General features: G+C 38.5%; 13 protein-coding genes across 14 annotated transcripts; 7 read left to right on the forward strand and 6 right to left on the reverse strand.

The window, feature by feature from the left end:
• Positions 1 to 3: 3 nt before the first annotated feature.
• Positions 4 to 1,900, reverse strand: Gasu_48930 (pyruvate kinase). Its single transcript, XM_005704063.1, has 4 exons — positions 1,738 to 1,900; positions 1,471 to 1,673; positions 867 to 1,418; positions 4 to 816 (listed from the first exon to the last, which is right to left on the reverse strand). The coding sequence occupies exons 2-4, from the start codon at positions 1,660 to 1,662 to the stop codon at positions 58 to 60; spliced, it is 1,503 nt and encodes a 500-aa protein (XP_005704120.1). The 5' UTR covers positions 1,663 to 1,673; positions 1,738 to 1,900; the 3' UTR covers positions 4 to 57.
• A 200-nt stretch (positions 1,901 to 2,100) lies between these two features.
• On the forward strand, positions 2,101 to 3,361 carry Gasu_48940 (uncharacterized protein). Its single transcript, XM_005704064.1, has one exon. The coding sequence runs from the start codon at positions 2,193 to 2,195 to the stop codon at positions 3,234 to 3,236; it is 1,044 nt and encodes a 347-aa protein (XP_005704121.1). The 5' UTR covers positions 2,101 to 2,192; the 3' UTR covers positions 3,237 to 3,361.
• Positions 3,362 to 3,380: 19 nt separating this feature from the next.
• Positions 3,381 to 4,729, forward strand: Gasu_48950 (WD repeat-containing protein 68). The gene is made up of 3 exons (XM_005704065.1): positions 3,381 to 3,533; positions 3,585 to 3,839; positions 3,888 to 4,729. The coding sequence occupies exons 1-3, from the start codon at positions 3,387 to 3,389 to the stop codon at positions 4,557 to 4,559; spliced, it is 1,074 nt and encodes a 357-aa protein (XP_005704122.1). The 5' UTR covers positions 3,381 to 3,386; the 3' UTR covers positions 4,560 to 4,729.
• Positions 4,730 to 4,785: 56 nt separating this feature from the next.
• Gasu_48960 (phosphatidate cytidylyltransferase family protein) lies at positions 4,786 to 6,310 on the reverse strand. Its single transcript, XM_005704066.1, has 2 exons — positions 4,976 to 6,310; positions 4,786 to 4,922 (listed from the first exon to the last, which is right to left on the reverse strand). Exons 1-2 carry the CDS (start codon positions 6,289 to 6,291, stop codon positions 4,829 to 4,831), a joined length of 1,410 nt encoding a protein of 469 aa, XP_005704123.1. The 5' UTR covers positions 6,292 to 6,310; the 3' UTR covers positions 4,786 to 4,828.
• Positions 6,311 to 6,440: 130 nt separating this feature from the next.
• Gasu_48970 (uncharacterized protein) lies at positions 6,441 to 7,920 on the reverse strand. The gene has a single exon (XM_005704067.1). The coding sequence runs from the start codon at positions 7,797 to 7,799 to the stop codon at positions 6,600 to 6,602; it is 1,200 nt and encodes a 399-aa protein (XP_005704124.1). The 5' UTR covers positions 7,800 to 7,920; the 3' UTR covers positions 6,441 to 6,599.
• A 30-nt stretch (positions 7,921 to 7,950) lies between these two features.
• Positions 7,951 to 11,831, forward strand: Gasu_48980 (condensin complex subunit 1). The gene is made up of 2 exons (XM_005704068.1): positions 7,951 to 8,335; positions 8,383 to 11,831. Exons 1-2 carry the CDS (start codon positions 7,997 to 7,999, stop codon positions 11,791 to 11,793), a joined length of 3,750 nt encoding a protein of 1,249 aa, XP_005704125.1. The 5' UTR covers positions 7,951 to 7,996; the 3' UTR covers positions 11,794 to 11,831.
• Positions 11,832 to 12,165: 334 nt separating this feature from the next.
• Positions 12,166 to 12,710, reverse strand: Gasu_48990 (uncharacterized protein). The gene is made up of 2 exons (XM_005704069.1): positions 12,376 to 12,710; positions 12,166 to 12,324 (listed from the first exon to the last, which is right to left on the reverse strand). The coding sequence occupies exons 1-2, from the start codon at positions 12,562 to 12,564 to the stop codon at positions 12,253 to 12,255; spliced, it is 261 nt and encodes an 86-aa protein (XP_005704126.1). The 5' UTR covers positions 12,565 to 12,710; the 3' UTR covers positions 12,166 to 12,252.
• Positions 12,711 to 12,870: 160 nt separating this feature from the next.
• On the forward strand, positions 12,871 to 14,531 carry Gasu_49000 (Myb-like DNA-binding protein BAS1). Of its 2 annotated transcripts, XM_005704071.1 has the most exons (7): positions 12,871 to 13,283; positions 13,335 to 13,490; positions 13,540 to 13,692; positions 13,751 to 13,903; positions 13,955 to 14,113; positions 14,163 to 14,318; positions 14,366 to 14,531. In XM_005704071.1, exons 1-7 carry the CDS (start codon positions 12,892 to 12,894, stop codon positions 14,490 to 14,492), a joined length of 1,296 nt encoding a protein of 431 aa, XP_005704128.1. In that variant the 5' UTR covers positions 12,871 to 12,891; the 3' UTR covers positions 14,493 to 14,531. The 2 variants fall into 2 exon arrangements, with proteins under 2 accessions (XP_005704128.1, XP_005704127.1); XM_005704070.1 differs by having other exon boundaries at positions 14,163 to 14,512.
• Positions 14,532 to 14,590: 59 nt separating this feature from the next.
• Positions 14,591 to 17,220, forward strand: Gasu_49010 (DNA excision repair protein ERCC-2). Its single transcript, XM_005704072.1, has 3 exons — positions 14,591 to 15,173; positions 15,262 to 16,673; positions 16,732 to 17,220. Exons 1-3 carry the CDS (start codon positions 14,601 to 14,603, stop codon positions 17,000 to 17,002), a joined length of 2,256 nt encoding a protein of 751 aa, XP_005704129.1. The 5' UTR covers positions 14,591 to 14,600; the 3' UTR covers positions 17,003 to 17,220.
• Positions 17,221 to 17,225: 5 nt separating this feature from the next.
• Gasu_49020 (UDP-3-O-[3-hydroxymyristoyl] glucosamine N-acyltransferase) lies at positions 17,226 to 18,300 on the reverse strand. The gene is made up of 5 exons (XM_005704073.1): positions 18,210 to 18,300; positions 18,070 to 18,154; positions 17,875 to 18,024; positions 17,528 to 17,824; positions 17,226 to 17,473 (listed from the first exon to the last, which is right to left on the reverse strand). The coding sequence occupies exons 1-5, from the start codon at positions 18,230 to 18,232 to the stop codon at positions 17,252 to 17,254; spliced, it is 777 nt and encodes a 258-aa protein (XP_005704130.1). The 5' UTR covers positions 18,233 to 18,300; the 3' UTR covers positions 17,226 to 17,251.
• Positions 18,301 to 18,600: 300 nt separating this feature from the next.
• On the forward strand, positions 18,601 to 19,367 carry Gasu_49030 (cytochrome b5-like protein). Its single transcript, XM_005704074.1, has 3 exons — positions 18,601 to 18,822; positions 18,867 to 19,067; positions 19,132 to 19,367. The coding sequence occupies exons 1-3, from the start codon at positions 18,682 to 18,684 to the stop codon at positions 19,174 to 19,176; spliced, it is 387 nt and encodes a 128-aa protein (XP_005704131.1). The 5' UTR covers positions 18,601 to 18,681; the 3' UTR covers positions 19,177 to 19,367.
• Positions 19,368 to 19,560: 193 nt separating this feature from the next.
• Positions 19,561 to 20,421, forward strand: Gasu_49040 (isopentenyl-diphosphate delta-isomerase). The gene has a single exon (XM_005704075.1). It carries the CDS (start codon positions 19,576 to 19,578, stop codon positions 20,395 to 20,397), a length of 822 nt encoding a protein of 273 aa, XP_005704132.1. The 5' UTR covers positions 19,561 to 19,575; the 3' UTR covers positions 20,398 to 20,421.
• A 4-nt stretch (positions 20,422 to 20,425) lies between these two features.
• On the reverse strand, positions 20,426 to 21,830 carry Gasu_49050 (uncharacterized protein). Its single transcript, XM_005704076.1, has 3 exons — positions 21,534 to 21,830; positions 21,380 to 21,484; positions 20,426 to 21,330 (listed from the first exon to the last, which is right to left on the reverse strand). Exons 1-3 carry the CDS (start codon positions 21,735 to 21,737, stop codon positions 20,515 to 20,517), a joined length of 1,125 nt encoding a protein of 374 aa, XP_005704133.1. The 5' UTR covers positions 21,738 to 21,830; the 3' UTR covers positions 20,426 to 20,514.
• Positions 21,831 to 21,883: the final 53 nt, after the last annotated feature.

Here is a 21,883-nt window from a genome sequence, read left to right on the forward strand (position 1 = left end):
AAAAGGATCAAAGCATGCTTTCTTCTTTTATTATCAAACGAAACAGCCATTACTCTCTCATTCTATAGTTACTACTCTTAACAAATTGGTGGCTCCAGCAACACCTTCTCTCATACCAGAAATAACGATGGCCAATTCTCCAGAAGATGCTATGCCACTTTGTTTACAAGCAACCAAACAACGTGCAATAAGACTTTCTGTACCAATCATCGAACCAACTACCAATGGAAAACTTCCTCGATCAATCAATAACTGACGAGCAGTTTGTTCATTGCTAGTCACACATATCACAGGAGCTACTGGACGATATTTGCATACCAAACGACCAGTCGTTCCTGTTTCCGTTAAACAAAGAATGAGCGAAGCATGTAAATCAAATGCTGTTCGAACTGCAGAAGAAGTAATCACTTCAGTTATAGAAGGCTTCTGTTGTCTCATCAAATTCCGCAAACAAGTAAAATTGTAATTGTAATCAATACAACTTTCCGCTTCACGACAAATGGCTACCATAGTCTCTACAGTCTCTACAGGATAGTCACCTTTGGCAGTTTCTCCTGAAAGCATCACACAGTCACTACCATCAAACACTGCATTTGCAACATCGGTGGTTTCAGCTCTAGTGGGACGAGGATTCTTAATCATCGACTCCAACATTTGAGTAGCTGTAATAACTGGCTTTCCTTTCACATTACATTTGGAAATCATCATCTTTTGTGCAAGAGACACTTTCTCTATCGGTATTTCCACCCCCAAATCTCCTCGAGCTACCATGATTCCATCAGCAACTTCCAATATTTCATCAAAATTGTCCAAACCCTAATAGATATGAATATATTCATCACATGAATATTCTTTGAAAGACATACCTCCTGATTCTCTATCTTTGCAATTATTTTGATACGTGAACCACCAAAGCGTTTCAAAGTCTCTCGAATTTCCTCCACATCACTAGCTTTACGAATAAAACTTGCAGCAACAAAATCAACTTTTTGTTCCACGCCAAAGCGAAGGTCTGAAACGTCCTTGTCTGTCAAGGCAGGTAAGTCCACAGATGCATTGGGAAGATTCACTCCTTTTGTTTCTCCCAATATACCGCCATTTTTGACTACACAGTGAACGAGATCATCTTCCACGCTTTCTACTTGTAAAGCAATCAACCCATCATCGATAAGAATAAGAGAACCACGAGAAACAGTTTGTGCAAGTTTCTCATAACTCTGTGCCACAATAGTTTCATCACCAACGACCGACATATCCGAAGTAACACGAAAAGTTTGGCCAGTATGTAAAACAACTTCTTTCCCATCCTTTAGTTTACCTGTACGTATTTCTGGGCCTTTTGTGTCCAACATAATGGCACACATACGACGGCTTGCTATCAGATACTTTCTCAAGTTGCTAATAACCGAGGCGTGATACTAACCCCAAAAATTGAAAAATATTTCTAACCTGAGGGAAATACAAACCTACCTCATGTGAACCATGACTAAAGTTGAGGCGCATGACGTTCATTCCAGCTTCCACTAGCTTGCCGATCATTTCAAAACTGTTCGTTTTTGGACCTATCGTACATATGATTTTGGTTCTCACTATAGCAGCCGCGGGTTCTACTTTAGTCTTTTCAGCAAGATTAATCTTCAAATTATTTTCCAAAGTAGTCATTAGGAATATTTCTGAGAGAACAAGTCAGTCCTTTGAAAGCCGATGTAAAACAGAGAGCTATTTGGTGATTCCAACGGTCGTTCCCAAGTAAAACACCGTTGTTGTTTCTCTATGTGAGCCCAGAAAGCAAAAAAGTCGCTTCTATGTATGATAGACACTGGTAGAAGAACGCATATACTTCAACTGACAATATGCCAATTGAATCGCATTTACGCCCAACCAATATTTATCGTCAATGGCCAGCACTCGTTTTTCTCTAGATAATATATATATATATATATATATATATGTGTGTGTGTGTGTGTGTGTATCTTCAAGTGGGTTTGAAAACAACTTTCTCTTATAAACCCACTATACAAGATAAATAGCTATTTAAAACCAATATCTCATTTTCATTTACCAGCCCTTTGGTCCATTCCATATTCCAACCTCAATCCAATAATTCACAGCTATTCTTTCGATAAACCCCAATTGAATCTCCCTTCAAGTCTCCTCCACAGGTGATTTTTGTGGTTTTCTCGTCAGTTTCGATGATTCAAAGCGTTCTCAGTTTCTCTGCCACATCACAAAGGATGAAGACTACTTGTGGTTCATGTCTAGGGTTTATTCCAATAGATGGTCTTGGCTTACCCATACGTGTGCTATGGAAAAGAAATCTTTTCAAGCATAAAACTTGGACCTCGCAAGCCATCATCGAGCACAGTTCCCAGGATAACTATTGGGTTCCTTGTAAAGTGTTTCGGTGTGGTGAAAGACATATATTTTTGGGTCCCACCAAAAGCTTAACGAGTTCCAAGGCACTACCAGTTGATATTGACTGCAAACTCGATGCCGACTTGTTGCGTTCTGCTCTCGGTTTCTATCGCATGCAACGGGTTTCTATACTGATGTCCTTAGGAACGCTTTTTTACTTTCTGAGACTCAGAAGAATGCAACCCAACCGTTCTTCTTTTCCTCGTTACCTTCACTGGAGGAGCATACTCGCTATTCTGTACAAAACGTTGCTATTCCAGTGGAGTCATTCCATTCAAATCGTTCAACATTTGATTCAAGATATGAATTTGACTCCCATAAAAGTGCTCATACAAGACGAAGCATCGTCTATTCATGCCGATGAGAAAAGCCCTAATATGCATGCTCAGATATTCTTCACTTTTTCTCAACGTCAGTGCTCTCTTTATGCTCCTCGTTCCTTTGCCATAGCGGTGGCTACAGCGTATCGTATTCCTATTTATGTGAGTCGCTTGCTTGTTGAACGCAACAGTGTCTATCCTCAAGTAGATTGCAGAGGAAAGTGGTACATTGCCAATGAAACAACTTGCGGTGTGACTCGTCTATCTCGAAATGCACCTATATGGAAATATCGCATTTCAGAATTGGAAAAGATGGAAACACAGCAACTATGCAATATTATGATACGCTCAGGTATTCCTTGTAGTAGGGCACATACACACCAAGAGTTGATCAACCAGTTGATACCTTTCATGGACCGTATACAGAGAAGAAGTGTATCCATATGGAGAGAACTTTGGAGAAGAAAGATGTACAAATCGTTGAAAAGGAAACTAGCTTAGTGATTACAGTGCTATCCGGTTCAAAGAGTGTGGATAAGGAAGTTTGGAGAATCGTTGAAAAATGCCAATGCAAATAATGGAATGTTGGTTTTGTCGGGTTTGATTGGATGAAATCATTTTGGATCCTAAGCTTACAATAAAAGCGCGCCAATGGAAAGTGTACATCCTGGAAACCACAACTTGGATACTCTCTCACATAGTCAGATATCCAAAGAGGAAGAAACCTTCCCTAGTCACCAATTATATACCTTTCAAGCACCTTGGCTAGTATATGGACTAGCTTGGTGCAACCGTGTGGTAAGTGGTTCACCTCTCTCTTGGGTCACTCTCCGTTCTTAGAAACCCTAGAACAGTCCCTATTCACTGGCATTGAGCAGCTTCATCGAAAGTTGCAACAACAAAATTATTCTAGTTGAGCTCAACGACAAAACCGAAGATTTTCAACAAGTCGTTCAAGTAGACCACCCCTACCCAGCAAGCAAAGTTGCTTTCATTCCTGATTATTCTGGTACCAGACCTCAGCTATTGGCAACTAGTGGAGACGCTTTGAGGATCTGGGAGTGGTCTAATGACAACTTAAAGAGTAAAGCACTACTCAGCACAGTAAGTATATTGACGGATTTCCTTGCTGAATCTACCGATGTTGTGTAGAACCCAGAGAGTGAATATTGTGCCCCACTCACGTCTTTTGACTGGTGTGAAGTAAATCCAGCGACCCTCTGTACCTCGTCTGTTGATACGACCTGTACCATTTGGGATGTGGAAACACAGCAAGCCAAAACGCAGTTAATAGCGCACGATAAAGAAGTATATGACGTTGCTTTTCAAACAGGAACGGATAAAATTTTCGCATCAGCTGGTGCAGACGCTTCGGTTCGTTGTTTTGATTTGCGAAACCTGGAAACTTCCACTATTTTATATGAAATACCTGATGATTCAACCCCTATCTTGCGCATCGGCTGGAATAAAAAGGAGCCCAACTACATGGCTGCTTTGGTGATGGACTCGAGTAAATTTTTGTTGTTGGATATTCGTGTTCCTTCATTACCTGTAGCAGAAATGGAACACAAACTAACCAACCACAAAAGACATAAAAGTGTCAATGCTATTCATTGGGCACCTCATTCTTCATCGCATATTTGTTCTGCTGGAGATGATTGTTATACATTGATATGGGATATTTCCGCTATCCCTCGACCTATTGAAGAACCGATTCTTTCTTATCAGTCGGATAGGGAAGTAAACAATTTACAGTGGTCCGCAGCAGATCCGGATTGGATAGCCATTGCGGCTGGTAACAAGATGCAAATCTTGCGTGTATGAGAGGAGATTCAAATAGGATAAAACCCACATAACTTTACAAAATGATGATAATCAGTTGTCTTAATATTACATAATGATACAAAGGAACTACTAAATTATCGATTTGAGTGGTAAATGCTTCTAACATTGTAGACAACAGATAACTAGTGATTAAAATAACAAGAGTATGCAAGCTCATCTGTCGTAGTGAGAAATGGATGCATTGACTATATAACACGTAGCCACTGAAAACACCCAACAACATTCCAGAGAATGTCCCTTCCATTGTTTTACAAGTTCCAGGCCATTTTCTTTTCCCAAAAAATGTCCCAAAACAAGCGGTCACAGTATCTACGACACCCAAAGTCACCATTCCAGACATTCCTAATAAGCTGCATGGTGGGTTTTGCCACAATGTGAAACAACTACCTAATAACAAATAGAGATGTGTCATATATATTGTACCATTGTCTCGATGATCGATCAATGCAGACATATAATCATTTACCAACCAACGAATCCCATAAACATGTGATGCACGTCCCAACTCGATAGTTATCAACAGAAATAAAGCAATGATAGAACAAAGACGGATAAAAGCTGCTTCCACAAATAAACTCGGCAGTAGAATAAAGAATAAAACGAGATGATAATATTTCCTTGAAACAATAGGCACCAATGAAAGGCGATGAGGAGGATAAAGGAATAGAACCAAACATAACAAAACGATCCAATAAACGGTTAGCCATATAGCTGACCAACTGTTGACGATATAGTTGAAGAGAATCCTTTCAGGATTGGAAACAAAACAAGTCACCCACAAATAACAAAACACTAAATCGACCAAAATGAAGCCAACAAAACAACAACTATTCAGAATGGAATAAGAATTTTTTCCTTGTTCTCCAATGCAATGATTTTTTCCAACACGACAACCAGATGACGCAAAAAGATAAGAATAGCCAAAAAAGAATAGCACGATAGCCATTCCAACGGCACAGCTCATCTTATGTAATGGATAAACTTCTTCATGAAAGACAAAGTCGTCATTGGATGGCGGTAATGAGGTCCATATACAATAAACCAACAAACTTACGCCACTCTCCGAGATAATGATGGCTTCGGCCAAAGAAAAAGAACCTTGTAGGCAGTATATACAAATACGCATAAATAAAGGAAATAAGCAGTTAGTTATTGCAATCAAAACCAAACTAGTCAAGTTGATGCTGGATACAAATATCAAGCAAGATATCAAACTGATAATGAAAGATAATAGCCATTCACGCAACACGATGACTTGTGGAGTTTTGTCTAGACCATCATAGTTTCCTCCGGCTATACTAACCAAGACGAGTACACCACTAGCTACACAAACTGCAAAAAGTATAGAGAATATACCGCTGTCTTTAACATTAACAGGAACAAATAAAAGAGGAAATATACAAATTCCGACTGCGAGTCCTGAATCTGCACGAGGGCGAAGAGGAGCTTTGTGGTAGCGACCTTTTAACGAGTCTCCACGACTAGTATTCGTAAGAGAGGAGTCAAACGAGAAATTTATCACGGTTTCCACCACAGGTCGTAAATAGAACGAACCCACCGCAAGAGCCAAAACGCTTGCCTGTTTGGATAGTGTCTGTTCTATTTTTCTTCCAGCGAAAAAATAAAGCAATACTGAAACCAAGACTAGTATATCTTCAATGAATAAAGGGAACTTGGGCGATAGAAACCAAAACAAAGACGATTGCGTCATGACGACTGTTTTCGCGTTTCTCATATGTAAAGACATACCTTCAAGTTAACTACACATTCAACACACAGTTTCTCCGCAATAGAACAAAAATACGAGGGCTTTAATTCAAAGGATGATATTCGGGGAAGGATTTTGCAATCAAAATCATTCAGACAACGTATTTCTTTATTACTATCGAAATATCAGTAAACATTTATTCTTTGTTTATTCAGAATGGACCCATCAAGTCTTCACAAAAACGAATACAACTGAAACAATCCTAATGTTTCAACTCAAGCAAAAAACTATTCAAAAAGCGATGTGATTCGTTAAACAGTGGAAGAGAATGTCAATAATGGATAATAGACAGAATGCATAGACTTTTGTTGGGTTCTATTTGAAAAACTGGTGTTTGAATCTTCATCACTTTCCAATAATTCAATATCTGAAGAAATTTCAAAACTGCTATCCCCTGAAGAGACTGAATCTACATCTGAGTTATCTGAATCATTATATGCAATGACTCGCTTGCGACATTTCCTCGTAAAACAGTTTTCCTTATCTACCTCTTCTCCTTCTCCTGTATAGTGAGAATGAAGCAAATTTTCACTATCTGAACCGATTTTGTTATCCATTTTTCGCTCCTCTAATGGTCTTCTGGTCGACTCTTCATTAGAGCAGCATATATCCATAGTTGGAAGAGAATCTTCTCTTGAAGAAATAAGTGACAAGATTTCACGAAGCTTCTGAGCAAGCACGCGATCACGAGGAGCTTCGGAATTTTCAATTCTTCCGATACATTCTGAAAGTTCTTCAACTGTTGAAAGAACACTTGCAGAACGCGAGTTATTATGACTTGCTTCCTCAGTGTAAATCCAAAAGCTATTGCTGTTTGGCTCTTGATTTCCAATGTATGTGAACTCGTTACCTTTTGCGTCTTTCCCTAGCCCTCTACAACGAATATTATTGATTTCCATAGGGTTTCTTGGAGGAATAGCCTTGCAACGTTTCCTTTTTACTCCACTTGGCTGCTCTATGTAACCTTGTATATAGTTACGGATGGATTCGCAAGTCTCAGCAACTCTTTCACAAAGATATTTCAATAGAATCAGCCGTTGTGTTGGACGAAGAGAAATATAGTCCGTAGTTTGTAAGAGGGAAACCCCTCTGCTATCGTACAAGGATATCTCTTCCTCCCCTTGACAAGTATGAAGCAAATGTACAACTTGATAATACTCTCTTTGCTTTTTAAGTTCATTTCGTATATTGGATAGCCAAGATCGTGGTCCTGTACTAGCAGTAGAAGTTTTTCTTCCCAATTGATTCAGCAAACAAACGTGAATAATACTTATTAGTCTGAAATTATAGGGTTCTAAAGGATTTATGAGAGAATCTAGTATTAAAAGGGGATGTAAACGTTCGATCACCAGATATTGGTCAAGGTGAATAATCTTTCCAAAAGCAAACAAAAATTGTACAATGGATGCAAACTCCCAGCTCCTCTTTATAGTATATTCTTCTGTATACATAGAGTGTATATCACTAGAAGAGTTCTCAAAACGTGAAGTTCACAAAGAGCTGAGACGTCCTGACAACAACAACAGTGAATAGGGGAATCAATCCCCATTCTGCTTTCCTATCTCGAGAACAAAATGGCGGGTCATCCATTTGAAATGGATTGATTTGATTAGGCTTTCCAAGAAATTTGTTTTTGGCGCATTGAAAAATGGAACAAGTTGCTCTATTTAGAGTCCCATTGCACTTGGAAGACCTCTTTAAAGAAGAATCGGAGGGATATCATGTAACAGAGGAAGACATTGAAAAATACGAAACGTCTGTGGATATTGACGAAGATGAACTATCCCGACTGTGGTTTCTACCTTTTCCAAGCTTATCACACGATGCATGGTGTCAAGTGTTCTTGGGAGTATACAACTTTCGCACTCTAGAAGATGAGAAAAAGGAAACGCTTTATTGTATTGTAACGAAAGGAGTTGAAAACGCACTGGAATATTTGCGAGAAGTCCAAGACCCAGACATTGCGAAAAACCTGTTGAAAGTAACGGTAGGGAATATCAACAGTTACATTGTGGGTTTTAACGGGATGGATAGACTTTTATATTGACTCATTTTATTGTTGAAGTACAAAAGGCGCATCTCGATGAAATACGAGAACAGTCTCCTGAGGAACTATCAAAGACTCAAATATCAAATATTTCAAAGAAGACAAAACAATCAAAGTCGAAAGAGAATCATAAATGGAATTGGAATGCGGAGAAAATAGGTGTGACTTTAGATTGGGTACTTAGACTATTGGAGAAGTGTTTCTCTAAAGAGGAAACAGCATATGAAGTAGGTGACAAGGAATTCATATCCTTATTTGCACGTGTATGCTACGTATTGATCGAGGACAACCTTGTCTGCAGAAATCGTGAGCTGAAAGAAGTCATCTTTGCTATTCTCAAAGTCGTTTTTGAAACTTTGCACTACCGACCTAGTGCAATCGCTGCTTTGCTTCATCTTGTACGCAAATATGAACATGCAGCTCCTCTCATAGCAGAGCTTATTTACTATCTCGACAATAACTATTTGAGGGGATCATTAGGAGCAGAAGTAATCCAAGAAATATCTCAGTATGACCCTGTGGAGTTGTCTAAAGCTCCTGCGAACTCCAAAAATATAGCAACTTTTCTATGTGAACTTACTGACCGATCTTCGGCAGGTATAAAGGAAAACCTGAGTTTGTTAGTTGACCAACTCGATTGCGAATCCTATTTTGTTCGCAATAGTGTTGTTCATGCGTTAGGTCGTTATCTTCTATTTACATCTTCGGAAAGCAAAGTGGAAGGAAATGATGAAGTGGAAATCACCGCAGAATTAAGAAGCTCTCTTTTCGATATTCTTCTGAAACGAGTTGATGACATTCACGCGTTTAGCAGGAGCAAAGTACTTCAAGTTTGGCAAACTCTTGTGGAGAATCGAGTTGTTCCTCAGTCTCTGTTTCCATTACTGATGCAACAAGTTGTTGCAAGACTTCGGGATAAGTCTTCCATCGTTCGAAAGAATAGCATTGCTTTGTTTGAGTCGCTGTTATCGAACAATCCCTTTGGACCTTCTCTTGTGTTAGCGATCTATGAAAGCAAGCTCAAGTCTTATCAAGAAGATGATTCGCATTTACAAAAATTTTCTGAACCTTCTCAACTTAATGATTCTAATACTTCCACGGATAAAGAGAAAGCAATGGAATTCTATCAATATGCTGTTCATTTCATCGTCAAGATTTCCGAAGCTATTCAAATGTTAAGTTCACTTGTATGGTCGAGAAGTAGCTTAGATGTTCAAGAAGCCATATCATGCATTGTTACTGCAAGAAAATTTGAAGTGGATAATTCGAATGTTGCAGTTCGCTCTATGCTTGGTCTTGTTTTTTCACGAGATACAAACATTCGTTCTGCAGTTATTGAAGCATATATTCGATTGTTTGTTGGGGACAACGAAAAGGATTGTTTGCGACGTGGTATGGATGTAATACGAGGCGTGGTTCAGTTGGTTTCGGGTGCAACAATTGGTGAAGTTGCATGTGTTCAAAAATTGCTGGAAGAATTTGCAGCAAAGAAACTCATTGATAGCAGAACTATTCAAATGCTTTGGGATATTGTTTTCGAGAAAATACCTGGCGTTCAAAAGAAGCAGAAGAAACCTTCACTGTTGGTTCTAACCCTAATAGCCCCCAGTTTGCAAGTTTTGATTTCAGAACAGCTGGAAGAAATGCTACTTGAACAAATGAAAACATGGATTCGAGAGGAATGTGAGTTGTGTTGTTTTGCCTTTCGTATTTTACAACATTCGCCCACTATCTTGAAGAATAAGGTAGTTTTGCACGAGCTTGGTTCCGAGTTACTTGGTAGTTTGAATTTAAGAGAAAGAAAAATGGAGCAGTTTGAGAGGTTTTTAACTTCCAGACTCTGTCTTCTTGAAGAATTTTCCCGCACGATTTACCGTTGCGATGAGAAGCCGTCTGCTATTGCCGCCTTTATACTGATGTCACTATATGAACAACTCTCTTCGGCTTTAGTTGAGAACTCGACGAATGAAGATAACACTGGTGATCATTTTGAAAATTTATTGGAGTCATATGCTCTGAATACATTGTGCATCTTAGCGTCATTGTTTCATTTCTCGGGTCATGTTGCCCTAAACGAATTATCTCTATGGGAAAGTTTTATACGAAGATACAGAGAGTCAATGACAAATAAACAAGTTGAAGATGGAACAAAAGACATCGATGCTGAAGAAATCGTACCCGAAGAGCAGGAAGACACCAGTACAAATGAAAGATATTTAGATGCTCTATTAATTCATGCAAAGCAGGAAATAATTTCGAAACAAGGAGTTGTGGGAAAGCTTGCCTCTCTTGCAGTAGGAGTGATTCTACAAAAACATTTCTATCCGATGATAAAAGCCTGTGCAATATCATATATAACCAAATTGATGTGCGTTGATGAAAGTTTTTGTGAACAACACCTTAAAGTTGTATTTACGGTTCTTGCTTCAGAGGAGCCTGCTTCCATCCGTGCAGATATCATTATTGCGTTGTGTGATCTTGCAGTCCGCTATCCCAATCTCATCGAACCATGGTCTTCACAAATCTTCCGCTGCTTACAAGACAGCTCAATCGAGGTTCGAAGGAACACTATGATGTGCATCACATTTTTAGTCCTCAACGATATGATGAAGGTCCGTGGTCAGGTGTCAGAAATTGTGCTTTGTTTGGTAGATAGCGATTCGCAAGTTTCCAATATGTGTCACTCGTTCTTCTTTGAAGTTTCCAACAAGAGCAAAGGCTTTATATATAATATCCTTCCAGAAATAATATCCAGTCTTTCTAGTATGAAAGACCTTCCCGAAGAACATTTCAAAACCATCATGAGTTTTCTCTTTAGTTTTATTGATAAGGAACGTCATACGGAAGGTTTGGTGGAGAGAATTTGTCAACGTTTTCGTTTATCTGATGATGTATCATGTTGGAGAAGCCTGGCTTATTGTTTGAGTTTGCTTTCCTATTCAGAACGTACCATTGGCAAGCTTTCAAGTATGTTAAAATATTACGGGGATAAACTACACGATGCTGTGGTATTCCAGACATTTTGCAATATTGTTTCCAAGGCAAGAAAATTTTCAAAGACCGAGTTTCGTGCCTTTCTTGATGACTTTGAGGAGAAGTTGGTCGAGTGTCAACGAAAGCATGAAGACCCTGATGAGAATGAACAAGTTACTCAGACAAACGAGTCAGTTGATAATAACAAAAATCTGAAAGACGAAAAACGAAAACTTGTAAAGAAACAGATTCGAATTGTTGAAGAAACGAGTGAAGAAGAGCAAGATGAGGAGGAAGATGAGGAGCCACAAGAAGTCATAAAAGAGTGTCCTGTTCCGATAACTGAAGACTATACTTCTTCTGAGCACTTGAGTCAACAAATCAAACGATTATCTCTTCGACAGGTGTTGCGACAACGAAAATAAAGTGTTTTATGGTTCATGAAGCTGTTGTTGAATATGTGCCGTTCCATTATCACTCCAAATAGGTTCCTCTTGTGAAGAGTTACTCACTTGAAAAGGATCTAAGATGCCAAAGTTGACGGAAAATTGTATGACAAGAGGTAGTTCCTTACCTTCTTCTGTAGATTCGATGTGGGCCAGTACGGTGGGTAGTGACAACTCTATACACCATTTCAACCCAAACCAACTCAAACAAACTTACATACCTTCAAAGGGAAGCGTTTCTTTCCACCAACTGTCGTCAACTATATCAATCCAACTACCTTCTTGGTGTACTGGAGCGGAAAAGTTCGAGTCCGACATGGTTCAAAAATATTCAACTTGGGTCATTGTAACCATTATTTAAGAGAAAACCTTGAGTTTTATTCCACACAACTCATCTTGTTCTATCCTCTACGAATGGAAACCAAAACATTCTAAAAGCTAGTGCAAGTGTCTTCGTAAACGATCCAACTCCTCAAGTATCTTATCCTTTCTATCTTTGGAAGGCAGTTTCTTTCCAACCCCTGGATTAGAAACAGTTCAACTCAAACTAATCACACTTACCATCGATGCTTCACAGCTTGTCAAGCTTGCCAAAGCAGCTGCACAATTTTCTTCTTTGAAACCATTTTCCCTCAAACACGCTAAAAATCGGACGACTTCAGTTTGACACGGTGCCTTCCTTCTCTCGTTGTACTGTGCAACTAGTTTCCTTTTAGGTAACTGGCGCATCCACTCTCTTGTCTTCAACATGATCTCCAAGTTTTTCAACACTTTGCCAACATAAACTCTTTGTATTCTCCACTCGAAAGACACAAAATACGGTCCTCCTTTCACTCCTTTTTATCCTTCTCAATCAATCCTTTCATCCATTCTTAAGAGATATGATTCTGTTGCCTTTTATACAGTGACTGAAATGCATTGTTTCAACGGAGAACATTTATATATAAAAAGACGGTTTATACAAACATAATATAGTAGCTATTTGTAATTCAGTTGATTCTTTTTCATTCATTAGATTCAGGTCTCATGGATACTCTTACAACTCTTCTATGACGAATGATTGAGTGGAGGGTTAAGATGGGTGGAGAAAAAGCGACTTGGATGTTGTTATCTGCCAATTGTCTGACACTCGTTGCCTTCCAACCTCTAACTTATCTTCCCAGAAAAACATGTTTTCGTTGCTTCACCTGTTATCCTGTATATAGAACTGCGCGGGTGCTTAACTCACACTTCCTTTTCTTTACACTTTTACGTTGTCAATCAGAGCTATCCGACGAAATACCTGCAGAAAAGCCTTCTCTCATTTATCAGAAAAGAAGAATACCTAAGAAACCTGTAGAACCTCGTGTCTATCTTCCTTTTAGTGAAGCAGAAGATGCCTTTCTATTGCTCTGTTATGAACGATATAAGTATTCCTTTAAAGAAATTGCCGTGCGTCTAAAGAGAGATGATGCAAGCATAAGTACGAGGTAAAAGTTACTTCAAAGTATAGATAACATTTAACTTCTTTTCAATGATAGATATGGATATCTATCAGAAGCCAGAAAGAACAAACCTTTTACCCCTGAAGAGGATGAAAGGCTAAGAAATAGAGTGCAGTCGTTCACAGGTGCCGTTCCTTGGAAAGAACTGTCCAAGGAGTTTGATAATCGACCCTATGAAGTGCTCTATAGAAGGTATACAATAGAACCTTTTTTTGATATCTTCTGCATCGCAATTGGATAGGTATTTTGATATCTTGGAAGGTCTGAAGGATTACAGTCCTTGGACTCCTGAAGAAGACCAAAAGCTATTGCAACTAGTAGGAAAGTGGGGTCATCAATGGACTTTTATCTCTCGTTCCCTTCCAGGAAGAACACCTTATCAATGTTTTTATCAGTAAGTGTGTAGAATATGGGAGAATAGAGAGAAGCAGTAACTTGATATGTTTTTCTAGTTATCATTGGGCAATAAAACCAGGGTTAAAGAAAGGAGAATACAGTCCCTATGAAGATGAAATATTGTTGAAGTATTATGAAAAGTTGGGTCCCAAGTGGAGCAAGATTCGCAAGTTTCTTCCATGGCGTGCCGGAAGTAGTTTACAAAAACGGTATTCACTTTTTGTCCTTTTTTCATCGTAGAAAATGAAAAATGCTTCTAGTTGGCGCCATTTATTTAACTTAAATAGGACTCGAAACTTTGGTTTGTACACAGAACAAGATGATCAGTTGCTCCTTAAGCTTTTTTCGAAATATGGAAGAAAATGGACCAAAATTTCTGCAGAGTTCAAAACGCGAAGTGAAAAACAGTTGAAAGGAAGGCAAGTTCTTTATTGCTTGTTTTCACAATACATCTAACGCAAGAATCAGATTTGATAAACTGAAGCAAGTGATAAAGATACCTGAATTGGAGTGGACACCTGAAAAAGATGAAAAATTGTTATACTATCATAGAATTTATCATAAAAACTGGTATTATATATCACAAAGGATGATTTATTTTGGTCCGAAAGAATGTGAGGCAAGGTATGTAGAAATTTATTTTTGTGACCTGATAATACCACATTCCACAGAGTGCAAGAACTTTTGTCCAAGGATAACGGAAAGCTTCAAGATGCTCATGGTGAAGATTTAGGCAGCTCACTATCCACTTCTTCAGAAATGGAACCTCGAAAAGTAGATGGCAATGTCGACAACTGAATAAAGTCCATTTGTTTAAGATTAGGGGTTTTGGGGATGAAGATTCCTATCGATGATCTTATCGTATATTTTCCATATCCATTCATATATCCCGAACAATATTTGTATATGAAAGAACTCAAGAAAACGCTGGATGCAGGTGGACACTGTATACTGGAAATGCCAACAGGCACTGGAAAGACAGTCACTTTGCTTTCTTTTTTTGTTGCTTATCGTGCAGCACGTGCTTCAATTGGAAAGCTGATATACTGTACTCGTACTGTAGGAGAAATAGATAAAGTTTTAGAAGAACTTGAACGAGTATTAGCATACAGAAGAGACTGCAATGTGGATGTTGCGTCGGAAAATCAACTTGTTGCAGTGGGCCTGACTACTAGAAGAAACCTTTGTTTACTTCCAGCAGTAAAAGATTCTGAAACCAGAGAAGAAGCAGATTCCAAGTGTAGATCACTGACCGCTTCGTGGGTTAGAGAAGGTATCACTTCAAGAAGCTCTGATTCTTTGTGTCCTTATTATGAAAATTTGCAGCAAAAAGGAGAACTGTTTCAAATTCCTCCTGGTGTATACTCTATGTCATCTCTAAACGCTTTTGGTGAAGAACAAGGAATATGCCCTTATTTTACTGCCAGGAGGTCCTTACAGTATGCTTCCATTATTGTTTACAACTATCATTATCTATTGGTGAGTAGGTAAATGACTCGAATGATGAAAATTGTTGGATACCACTACATCTATATTAGATATGTCAATGTCTTACACTTTTTTATAGGATCCCAAAATTTCGCGAATGATTTCCACCGAACTGGAAAGAGACTGTGTCGTTGTGTTTGATGAAGCTCATAATATCGACGATGTCTGTATTGAAACAATGAGTGTTCATTTGAAGAAGGATACCATTCAACGTTGTTACCAGAATTTGAATCATCTTTCTGGACTAGTGCAAGATGCCAAACAACGGAATGCTCAACAACTTTTAGAAGAATATCAAAGAGTACTTCGGGGAACACCATTTTTGGCAACTTCTGAAACCGACGCCTTGTTAGCTGCACCTGTTCTTCCCGACTCGGCTTTGCAAGAAACGATTCCCGGAAATATTCGCAAGGCAGAGCATTTTCTTCGTTTCCTTAGAAGAATATTGGAATATGTTCAAAATGTGATGCAGCGCAATGTGGCCACTCAGGAAAAAACTGGGGCTTTTTTGCAGTCTATGGCAAGTTTATTGCAGTCAGACTTTAAAGCTTTGAAGTTCTCATCGGATCGTCTCCAATCACTTATTCAAACGTTACAAATAACACATTTATTGGAATTTCAACCTATTCAAACATTGGCAGATTTCGTTACTATTCTAGGCTCCTATCCAACAGGTAATGCATTTGTGGTTATTTTTGAGCCTTATGATGAAAGATATCCTTCTATTCCTGATCCTTTATTACAACTGGCTTGTTTGGATGCCTCCTTAGCTATGCAGCCCGTCTTTTCCCGTTTTCGGTCCGTCATTCTAACTTCTGGAACTATTTCACCCATTGAGCTGTATTCTAGAATACTTATGTTTACTCCAGTGACAGCAAAAAGCCTTACGATGAGCTTTCAACGAAGAAATGTTTGTCCCATGATCGTTACTAGAGGTGCCGATCAGTTACCTGTCAGTTCCAAGTATGATTATCGTCATGATCCATCTGTAGTGAGAAATTATGGAACACTAGTAATGGAAATGGCAAGAATAGTGCCCGATGGGATTGTTTGTTTCTTCACGAGTTATATTTATATGGAAACCATGATACAACTATGGCATGAAATGGGAATCATTAAAAAGATTTCTGAATATAAGTTGATATTTATTGAAACTCCAGACAACTTGGAGTGTACGTTGGCATTGAAAAATTATCGGAAAGCATGTGATTGTGGTAGAGGTGCCTTATTCATGTGCGTTGCCAGAGGAAAGGTAGCAGAAGGAATTGACTTTGATAGACATTATGGACGCTGCGTGATCGTATTGGGAGTTCCTTTTCAGTATACAGAGTCTCGTGTGCTTCGTGCTCGATTGGAGTTTCTCCGAACCAACCTTCAAATAAGCGAAGGAGACTTTTTAAGTTTCGATGCAGTGAGACAAGCGGCGCAATGTATAGGAAGAGTCATCCGTTCCAAAACAGACTATGGAATCATGGTGTTTGCTGATAAGAGGTAAGTTTTTTATTGAAATGAAATTGTACCTCGTTAACTATTCGATTGGATTAATCAGATTCAACCGACCCGATAAGAAGAACAAATTGCCCAAATGGGTACTCCAGTTTCTTGACGATGCGCATTGTGACTTATCAGTAGATATGGCAATCAGCATAGCAAGTGCTTTCTTGAAACAAATCGCTCAACCCTTCCATGCAGATGCTGGAACAGGAATAGCCCTCATCAGTGAAGAGCAACTGCTTGAGTTGATGGAAACCAATGATAAAAAATGGGATTCCATGGAGCACTCCAATTATTTTCTTAGTTCCAAGGTATCACAAGTATGAGGAAAATGATCATTTGCAACGACTATCGTTTTTTTCTCCAAATAGAAAAAACAATTCTGTTTCTTCCCTTTTGATGTATTCTTTCTACTTGGTCGGTGGAATAATATGTTCCAATTCCTTTGCATTGCGCATTGGGTGGTAGTGCATAGAAATATAACCCATCGAAAAAAGAGCAACGCAGCTTACAATAGAAAACAAATAAACTGGGCGTCCACCCTGTCGAAACAATTTCTATGCACATTTCAGATATCAGTAAAGACTGTCATCCGAAGGTTCCCCTGAAAACTCCACCTTTGGGTTGCTAGGAGCTGGCTGACTAGCAGTAACATATGATTTTGCGAGTTGTCGAATAGCCAAAAGCTCTTTTTTCCAAGAACGAATATCTTGAGCTGGAAAGCCTGCCCATACACTTTCACTGGGTGCATTCTTGGTAAGTATAGAACATGCAGCAATGTCAACATGATCCCCAACCTTGAAAACATGAAAATGAGTGTCACATACTGGTGATAAACACAAATAACTAACCGTCACATGATCAACAACTCCACTGCGTCCAGCTAGACGAACATAACTACCCAAGGTGACACTGCCAGCTAGACCTGCTTGTCCACAGATAAAAGCAGGGCCGTGGATGTGAACATTGTGACCAATTTGCACCAAGTTATCTATCTTTGTGTGATCACCGATAAAAGTGTTTCGCCAACTTCCACGATCAACGCAGCTATTGGCTCCGATTTCAACATCGTTACCAATAACAACCTGGAGGGTTTGTGGTTTCTTAACAACTCTGTGACTCTCGTCAAAATAAAAACCGAATCCGTCCTTAAACACAGTTTTGGCTCTAAGTAATTCGATGGTTACAAAAAACCTACTTGTCCGACACGAACACCACTATGAATCACACAACGATCACCAACTCGACAGTTTTCAAGCGTAACGTTGCAACCAATATTACAATCAGCACCAATAGAGACAAAAGGCCCAATAACAGTGTTGGAACCGATTCGAGTACCTTTACCAATCTTGAAAAAAATTAAAAGGCTTTCTCAAAACAGTTTTGCACGTACAACGGCCGACTGATGCACAACACAGTGTGGATCAAGTAACGCTTCGTCGCTGACGTTTGCTTCTGAATGTATCAGAGCAAAATTTCTTTTCTACTTGATAAGCAAAAAAAGAAAAAAAAAGGCTAACGGAGGAAACGAACCTACTGATTCTATACTCTCCCATGGCCAGGTTAGCAAAAGATCCTCAAAAAGTTAATTTGACGAAAAGGTAACAATCGCAGTGTGAAGACGTCGACCAAATACATTTGACTTTAAATAGAATTCTCATAAATTATTATTTTTTGTTTCTTTTTGATAATAATGGCAAAAATTTTTAAATAGTATTAACAATACCTTTTGAAACTTTCGTTGATTTCATTGAAACATGAGAGCGAAGCCTTGAGTTTTTTTTCTTAATTTTTTGATGTGTGAACAAGAATTATTTTTTTTGACTTGATTAATTTGTTTAATAGCTTTATCTTAGCAGGGACAAAATATTTTTAAATTTTTTAAATTGCATTTGATATTTTAAGCGATATTTTAAAGGTTTTTGTGCTGCAACCAATTTACATTTTTTAATTTTTTTGCAGTCAAGCTTGAGTTAAAGCGCGTTGCGGGATTGCCTTTTTCTCTATGTTTAGTGCTGTTCTTGCTTTACTTTTATTACTTGTAGTTATTTTTTTTCTTTTCTCGTCGGTTCGAAGGGTAGATAAGCACAGTACAAGTGTAACAGATCACAGAATCTCGAAACCTTCTCGCAAACCCTCTTATCGTGTAAGTTTTACTGAGTACGTTTAGTTCGTTGTGATTGCGTTTAGGCTGGACAGAAGTTTACCTTAGTTGAAGTCTCTTCACATAATCGTCGAGACGATCTATGGCTTGTGATAGATGGAAAAGTTTATGACTTTACGTCCTTTGTTGAGGATCATCCTGGTGGCGACGCCATTTTAAGATATGCTGGCGGTGATGCTACTTTTGGTTTCAAAGGTCCACAACATCCTGATCGAGTTTGGGATATGGTAATATTTTTATTTGTAGTGAATTTTTTGTTATCGTCTCTAAATATTTTAATGCTTTTTATAGATACCTGATTATTTTATTGGTGAACTAGAGAATCCTAGAGAGTAGAGTGGCAGTCTTGTGATCCTCTTGATATGGCGTCCTTTGTAATTTTCTGAAAGACATAGTCTTTGTTCTCTTGTGCTCAAGATTTGAATATTATTATTATTATTATAGAGAATTGAAACGAGGTTTGTTCAAGATCCAATTCTCTTTGCGTTTTATCTTGCAGCACATGTCATAAACATTACATGTATTTTTGTTTGAATTCTGTGCAACAGTTTTATCACAAGCTTCATGAATCATTGTGTCACCACTGGAAGAGAGCTTCATCCACTTATTATGCAATAGTGGTAGACTCAATCAGTAGCACATACATAATATTAAACTTTTTTTTCTAGTCATCCGCCCAATATTTCTCAGGTTTCTTCAGGAGACCCATTCTAGTTGAAAATGTGGGAAAAGGATATGAATCAACCCCATTTTCGCTCATTTGCTTCGTTATTATCCACGGTAGTTAGTCGACGTTTGTCTCGTCTTTTCATGACACAGTCAACTGGTATTGGTTCGGTTACAAGTAATGTAGAAAAGGATTTAAAAGGAGCTGACGAGGAACAGCGAGAGTTGATGGCGGAACAAGTTATATTGGTATCACCGGATGATGAGGTTCAAGGTTTTGCATCTAAAGCGGAAGCCCATCATGTGAGCAGTGGATTGTTGTTACATCGTGCTTTTAGCGTATTCCTTTTTGATTCTCACAAGAGACTTTTGTTACAACAACGTGCCAATACAAAGATAACCTTTCCTTTGTATTGGACCAATACTTGTTGTAGTCATCCTCTATATAATATAAAGGAAGAATTATCGAGTGATGCGGATGGAGTGAAACATGCAGCGAAGAGAAAGTTGTATCAAGAACTGGGCATATCTCCTGAAACACTTGGCTTGGAAGACTTTCAATATCTGACGCGTATCCACTATCGTGCTATGAGCGATACTACTTGGGGTGAACATGAAATCGATTACATACTCTTTTTAGTGAAAGATGTTGAATTAAATCCCTGTAAGAACGAGGTGGAAGCTATACATTATGTAGATATGGAACAACTACAGTCTTGGTTAACTCAAGCCCAATCGGGCTCGTCCCATATCCAATTGACTCCTTGGTTTATGTTTATTGCAGAACATTTTCTGTTTGATTGGTGGAAACAATTGGAAACTGATCAATTATTCCGAGTAACAGATAAGAATCATATTTATAGAGCAACCCGATCATTATTGAAAGATTGAAATCATAAATCGTTCATGTGCTTTATACACAGACAATTATATTACATACACGCATGCAAATATCTATCAACCTTTGTGAAATCAACATTTCACTTAGGTTGTGTGTTCCATAGAAAACTATTCCAAATCATCACGATAGGAAGAAATATATCTAAAGCAAACTCCTTCAGGACATAATTGCACCAACAGATTCTTCAAGTCTTCGTTTTCTATTTCTGTAGAGTTTGTGTGACTAGTGCCACTCCTTTCCCATATTCGTCTTTTAAGAGAATTCCCCAAAGCTTTGGCTACTTGAAACCCATCCATTGAAAGTTTTTCTTTAGGAAACTTTCTCTTTGTGTCTAAAATAAGTCTTCTTCTTCTCCTCTTTTCTACAGGACTGGAGTTTTCATCCAACCAGCGATCCCCTCGTTTTCCATGAAGATAATATCTTTCCAATAACAAGAATTCCTTTATCACCAAGTCAGCATCTGCTACTTGAAATATTGGAATTTCCACTGTTTTTAAAGTTTGTTTTTTTTCTGTTTTGTGTCGTCTTTGTTTCATCACATGAATACATTGTCGAAAGGTTCGAAAACAATCCATTGTAAAAGAACTCTGCGAATCATATTCCGTTTGTCGTGCGGTACCGTAAAATACTCCCAAGTGTCTTTGAGATTCCAAACTACCCGGTGGAAATATGGACCAGTTTTGTTCCAAGTCGAACCACGAGGGTTGCAATCCATCATCTACTAGTTGTCTTGCTTGAGAGTCAGTGAAACATTGACTAGAAGGTAATCTCTCAGCAACAACTTCTAAACTCCTCAACAGTTTGCAAGGTAGTTTCCCAGGTGGTGGTGCTTCATATAATACGAGATATCTGATTCGAAAGCGACTAGAAGTAAATTGGAACCAACTAGCCAACACAGTTTGGTTCTCAGGGAACCAGTGTAACTAATATTGAGTTGAAATGGGTTTTACAGTTCCTTCAGTTTGTTCTTACCTCTAAGAATTCGTTTCTGATGAGGTCATAAGCGAATCTCCTACATATAGCTTTACAAGTGGGAATCCACTGAGAAGAGAGTACCAAGTGATAGTTTGAAAACGACTAGTGGGAAGTATTGAGTGGAACAGATGAGAGTGTTTCGGATACGTACATATCCTATGAGCATATTGTTGACGACTCCCACACAAACGAATAATTGTTCGACCGTCTTCAAGTCATTATCGATAACCATTCTGTGTCTCAATACCATTGCGGAAGAAAGGAAAGCAGAAGATATGCTAGGCTCTTCTCTTTTCAGTAGCCATTCATAAGCTACTGGATGTGATAACATTGCCAAGGAAAACATACTCGACATGTTTATCAATTTCTTCAATCACATTTCTTTCTATTTAGAAAATGGTCAAGTTCAGTTGACAATTGGTTGATAGAAGAAGATGATTAGCTAAAACAGAGAAGAGCCTGCACAAAATGAAACCATCAAACATAATATTTTAAAAGATA

Source organism: Galdieria sulphuraria, assembly GCF_000341285.1.
Source record: "Galdieria sulphuraria unplaced genomic scaffold scaf_46, whole genome shotgun sequence".
NCBI classification, from domain to species: domain Eukaryota; phylum Rhodophyta; class Bangiophyceae; order Galdieriales; family Galdieriaceae; genus Galdieria; species Galdieria sulphuraria.